The 6,386-nt window shown below is 41.7% G+C and overlaps 1 protein-coding gene across 1 annotated transcript in view; it reads right to left on the bottom strand.

Annotated features, from left to right (window-relative positions):
• Positions 1-2: 2 nt before the first annotated feature.
• LOC115067445 (TPA-induced transmembrane protein homolog) overlaps positions 3-6,386 on the bottom strand; it is a 20,811-nt gene continuing 14,427 nt past the window's right edge. Inside the window, exon 3 of the mRNA XM_029555245.1 lies at positions 3-83. Coding sequence (XP_029411105.1) covers positions 43-83 — 41 coding nt within the window. The 3' untranslated portion in view covers positions 3-42. The remainder of the gene's footprint in view (positions 84-6,386) is intronic.

The following is a 6,386-nucleotide window of genomic DNA, read 5'->3' as shown; positions in this document are numbered from 1 at the left end:
CTCTGGAATCTTTAGCATGATGAAGAATGTTTTGTTTTATGATTATTCAGGTATTTCATTTTCATCTTCATCAATGTAAGTTACTAAAAAGAGTAGAGGTGAAAATAAAACTAAATGCGTTCGTAAGTGATGAACTTACTTAGGTCGGATGCGGTGGTGCACACCTGCAATCCCAACACTCGGAGGCAGGAGTGTTTTAACTCTCAGGCCATTCATGACTACATAAGAAGACTCAGTCTCAAAAATACAAAACAAACAAATGTATTCATTCTGTTGATGGCTATAATTAAATATAACAATCAGTGTTCATGAAAGTTAAAGCCTGGACACAGTCAGGAACTACAAGCAGAAATACTTCTTTGCTTAGTAAAACAGCATAAAATAGAGAAGCTTATGTACATTGTGATAAATGGCTTTTCTGGTTTTATACCAAAGGAGTCTCAGTCACCACTGAATAGAGACTAAGAGAAGAACCACAGGGGAAAACGGGGAGAACATGAGCTTGTTTGTTTAACTGAATCTGGAGTTTAACTAGGTACCACATGCCAGGAGGGGTGATAGGAAACAGTGTAATCACATACAGGATGTGATCACAAGCAGCTTCCTTGAACCTTCCAGTTCAGTGTTGTCAAAGACCATGGTGAGAAAATGATGTCATATTCCAGAATGGAGGTGAGACTAGTAAATGAGCATATGAGCCCACATCTTCAAGTCTCTGGGAGACAGGCATGGGCATGAAGTCATTCCCTCCAGTCTATGTCCCACAGGAGAGGAATGTTGTCATACTCCATCTGCAAAAGGGAAGCCCAACTGTACTCAGAGCCCCTGGGACAATGAGCTCTGTGTTGCTTGTGCTCTAATGACTGTTAGCTAATTTATTTTTAAAGAGAGCTGAATGAAAAGCACACAAAGTTGGGGGCCAAGAACCGGAAGCTGGCACCCTGTGCTTATTACAGCTCCCCTGGCTCCACGCCAGCCTCACAGGCTCACCCCACACAGGGGGTCACCTCATCCACCCTGAGAAAAGCGTGGGCTGAGGAACTAGGTGCTCACAGACTTTCCCCTCAAATTTCATGTGTCATGCGTGACCAATCAGTCTCTTTCACTGGACTTTGAAACGCCATCCTGAATAAACTCAGTGTTTGTCATGAAAAGACAAATAAAACAAAGTAATTTTAATGTTTAAAATGTGTTAATAGACAATGTTTAGCTTTTAAATTATGCTTTTCTGCTAGCTTTTATAGCGACTAAATCCAGATGGAAAGAATAACAACCCTTTCCATGCTTTGTTAATTATTTTTTTAATATTTTATTTATTATTTTTATTTTATGTGTATGAGTTATTGCCTACATGTGTGTAAGTGCATTTGTGTCATGCAATGCCCATGGAGGTCAGACAAGGGCGTCAGATTCCCCTAGAACTAGAGTTACAGACAGTTGTCAGCCACCATGTGGATGCTGGGAATTGAACCTGGGTCCTCTGTGAGAGCAGCCAATGCTCTTTATCATTGAGCCATCTCTCCAGCCCCATTGTTATTTATTAATACTTGATTCAATTCATCATTTTCATAGTAAAATAAATAAGAAATAAAAGAAATAAAATTCTTAAGGGCTGGAGAGATGGCTGAGCAGTTGGGATACAGGCTGCTCTTGTGGAGGACACGGATTTGGTTTCCAGCACCCACATGGTGGCTAACAGTCTGTAACTCCGGTTCCAGAAGATTCAATGCCTTCTTCTGTCATCTGGGGGCATTGCACAACAGGGGTGCACTTATACACATGTAGACAATACACTCATATACATAAAATAAAAAGTTTTTTTAATCTTAAGATTTTTCTGGGGAAAAGAATTTATAGTATTTGGGATATGTCTAGATTTTTTTTTTAATTTCTTTTACTCTAAAAACTTTTATTGAATTTTTGTAACAATATATTATGATCATATAGAGCCTAATTTGTGTCTTTAAATGCCCTTTAGTGGGGTCTATGTACTGGCCTGGTTAACATACCCAGCATCCCATCCTTAAAGAAAACTGACTCTCCCTCTCCCAGCAGCTATAGTTGCCAATAGTTCCTCAGCAAGGGCTGGGGCTTCTTTCCCTACTTCTGTGCTGTAAGTTTTGTCTGGCTTGAGTTTTCGTGGTCTTGTACATGCTGTCACCATTACTTTGAGCTTATTTGAGTAACTGACCAGCTGGAAAACTCTGTTTCTTTGTGGTTGTCCACCACCCCTGGCTCTTACAATCTTTCCACACCCTCTTCCACAATGATCCCTGAGCCTTGGGAGGCAGAAGTTTGATTATGGTGTCCTATTCATGGATAAGCTCCCTATAGCCTCTTGTTCTCTGCACATTGGCCAGTTGTGGCCTACCCTACATTTTTAAAAGTACAGCATGATGCTTTCATAATACTGGAAGTTGCTATGCAGGCTTCTGGGGCTGGTGGGGGGACATATCAACAGTCTTACAGCTGTGAATCCTGTGAACTTCAATAATTACCAGAGTGGCAAGATATGCCCATGGACGCAATAGTGGCAAGAATGTTATGGGAGTAACCAACCACTTTCTGATCTGATTAAGGCCCACTCCATAGAAGAAAACTCATACCTGGTACTGTAAATCTGGCCAAGACCCAGGGTTGTGGAGCACACAAACCCCAGGGGTAGCCCTACTACTGTTATTCTTCTAAATGGACATAAACAGTATCACACTGCCCTCCATTTACCCATATACTAGTGCAGCTCTCAGACCTCATCAGAGAAGATTCTTAGTGCCATGGACAGAGAAGATTCTTTGCGCCATGGACGGTAGTTAATGGAGAAACTCACAACTGATCAAAGTACAAAGTTTAAGTGACTGTGGAGTGCTCAGCCACAAATAGTACATTGATACCAACTCTCCTTAAAGGCTCAGAGATTGCCACAAAAGATGGGGTGAAAAGATTGTAAGAGCCAGAGGTCATGGAAGACTGGAGCAAAACAGTGTCTTGTGGACATGACAGGACTGTTACACTTATGAACCCACAGCATCTGTGGTTGCCCGCATAAGACCCGCACAAGATCAAGCCAGTCACCATTCAAGCATGGGGGATGAGCCCCTACTTCTGAGGAGTGATTGATTATTGATAGTTTCTGGGGAGGAAGAAACAGATTTTTAAGGGTGTGGTCCCTGGCTGTTCAACCATGCCCCAGTGGATAACTCCATACCTAGGATTATGTGGTCAGCACAAGTTAGAGTTGATGGGTTATTGAAGGAAAAAAAAAGGAGACACAAAGTTGAGAGGGAGTGGGAAGGTGGGGAGTGAATCTTGGGGGAATTAGGTGGAGGAGTAAGGAGTGAATATGAACAAAATACTTTGCATGAAATCAAAGATTACTAAAAATATTATAGCAAAAAATAGGCCATCACCAACTTCTGATACAGAAACTTCTGTTCATGAGCCCACCCCAAAAGAATTATCTTCTAGCTTCAGTCATCATAAATTAATTTTGCTTATTTTAGAACTTTTAATGAATAGAATCATATCGTTCATTAAAAAAAAAAGTCCAGCATGGTGGTATGTACTTGAAATCTCAATTCTGGGGAGGAGACAAGAAGATCTCTTGGGCCCTCTGGCCAGCCAGTCTCACCTGGGTGAGTCCCAGGTCAGTGAGAAACCCTGTCTCTCAAAAACAAGATGGACGGTACCTGAAGAATAACAACCGAGATTGCCCTCTGGTCTCCACATGCACTCACACACATGTGCATCCACACCCAGGCACACAAGTGCTCCCCCACACACATGAACACACACACACACACGCACACACACACACACACACACAAAGAATCTTCATGTTTATTCTCTGAGGAAATACAGAAATGTAAGGAATTAGGGTCAAGGAATGTGACACAAAGATTTAGCAGAGCTATTCTGAAATTGCCTTGAAAAGACCCACTGGGGTGGCCTAAGGCTGCTGTCTGCTGCTTGGATTGAGGGAAGTTTCTCACCATCCCCTGATAAGGATGAGCCACTGTGCCTCATCCACGTGTACAAACAATGGGGCTAGCATCTCCTTTCCTTTTGAGATTCTGGACATTTGGTACACACAAGGCAGAGGCTGTCTACATGGCAAACCCCCAGTGAAAATTCCTGGCATGAAAGGTCTGATGGGCATCCCAAGCCAATGTTTCACATGCGTTGACCCAATTTACTGCCCTAGGAACTAAGAAAAGCCTGTGTGATTCCACTGGGAGAGGATTCTAAAACTTGACCCCAAATTCCTCTGGATTTTGTTATAATAAATCCCTTTATTTAATGGATAGTCATCATTTTAATTGTATGCTGAGTCCTGTGAGCTTTGAAAAATCACTGGCTGATTTTGGGGAATCCTATATTCAGAAAATTATTCCTGAATCCTTATGTGTGGTAAGTCATAGAATAATTTTTTTCTAATCCTAAAATTATGCTACCACAGCAAAAAACTTGAAAAGTATAGAAAATTGTAACAAAACAAAACAAACTCTGTGCTGGATAGATTTAGTGTCAACTTGACACACTTGGGTCGAGGGAGACTCAATTGGGGAATTGCCTCCATTGGATGGACCCATGGCCATGTCTGTGGGGTATTCTCTTGATTGGTGAATGATGTGGGAGGGCCCAGCCCACTGTGGGTGATGCCACCCTGGGCAGGTGGGCCTATGTATATAAAAAAGCAGGCTGAGCATGGGCCAGGGGAGCAAGCCAGTAAGATGCATTCCTCCATGGCCCGTGCTTCAGCTCCTGCCTCCAGGTTCCTGCCCTGAGTTCCTACCTTGGGCTCCCTGATGAACTGTGACCCGGGAAATGTAAGCCAAATAAACCCTTTCCTCCCCAAGTTGGTATTGGTCAGAATATTTTGTCACAGTAATTGAGAAACAAACCAGAACAAACTCCTAATAATCTTTTGTTATGGTTTAGGACTTAAATGTTCACCCCAAAGCTCCAGTTTGAAGGCTTGGTTCCCAGATGATGGTGCTATGGGGAGGTGGTAGAATCCTTAAGGAGGAATGTAAAGAAGCTAAGTCACTGAGCACATGCCCTTGAAGGTGATATTGGGACCCTGCTCTATACCCCTACCCTCTCTGCTTCCTGGACACCAGCAGATGAACAGCTTTGGCCCACCATGCTCTCTGCCCCATGTTATTCTGCTTGGCCACAGGCTCAAAAGGACCAAGTCAAGTGACTGAAATTAAGTCCTTCCCTCCCCACTTCCCTTATTTTATTTTTTCTTTATATTTTACAGTTCTGGAGACTGAAGCCAAGGCCTCACACATACTAACAATTGCTCTACCACTGAGCTACATCCCAGGCCCCCATCATAGCTTGTGTTGTATGTTGGAGCAGGTCACCTATAAACCACTTTTTGTTCTTACTGCTGCTGCTTATTTGTCTTACTTCTTTGGTCACAGTTGTGCTCCCAAAGTCGTTCCTCAGTCATGTGAAATTCCTTGCAAAAATTATCTTAGCTCATAATGTTCAGGATTGACTCATTTCTCAATGTTAAGGGTACAATCAAGCATATAATGTTTATAATAGTCATCCTTTTTTAATCTAACATTTAAGATTTTTCATGTTTCTACTGCTATGAATAATGCTGCAATAGCCAACTTTGAGCTCTGTACCCGGCTCTCACATAGTTTTCTGTAATAGATACCAATGAAAAGGAATAAGAATACTGTAAGGTATATTAAAGAATCTAATAACTAGTTGCTTATACTCAAGAGCCCTAAGAAAAGAAACCAGGCTCAAAACTAGGTCTCTAATAACATATATCTAGCATCTAAATAACTGATCCTGTATCAAGATATAGCCTTTAGTGGTGTTCATTAAAATAAATAATAATAATAATGATGATGATATGATGATGATAGATTTACCCAGTCAAGAAAGTTTTCATGCCACTAATGATAGTTAGTATGAGCCATACCTTCCATGGAGACAAAATTGGTTTTTAAAAAATCACAAGTACATTCACAGTATGTGGGAGGAATATGATGCCAGCCCTTCATCTGGACCATAGGACCTGAAGCTGGAGAAGGAGGCACTAAATCCAGAATGCTGTCAGGTTGCAGGAGGATCTTTAGAAGTCTATCTAGAAGAAGGTAGAGGTTATCTTAACAGGAAGCTGATCTATAGGTCATATATCAGATCCACTGGAACTAGAAGAGACTGGAGGCCCAAGATAGACTTATTTTTGACTGGCAGAGGAGAAAAGAGGGAAGATGAGAGAGGAGGAAATAGGACAGAGCTGGCTTTATAGGTAGCTGGACTTAGTTTGAACCCCAGTCAGGCTATTTATTAGTCATGTGGTTTTGAACAATTCACCTAAGTCTCTGAAGCTAGTCCTTCAACAAAAATACTGACAC

The sequence above is a fragment of the Nannospalax galili genome, unplaced genomic scaffold, assembly GCF_000622305.1.
Source record: "Nannospalax galili isolate Female #2095 unplaced genomic scaffold, S.galili_v1.0 scaffold626, whole genome shotgun sequence".
Classification (NCBI taxonomy): domain Eukaryota; kingdom Metazoa; phylum Chordata; class Mammalia; order Rodentia; family Spalacidae; genus Nannospalax; species Nannospalax galili.
This window is presented reverse-complemented; position numbering and strand designations above follow the sequence as displayed.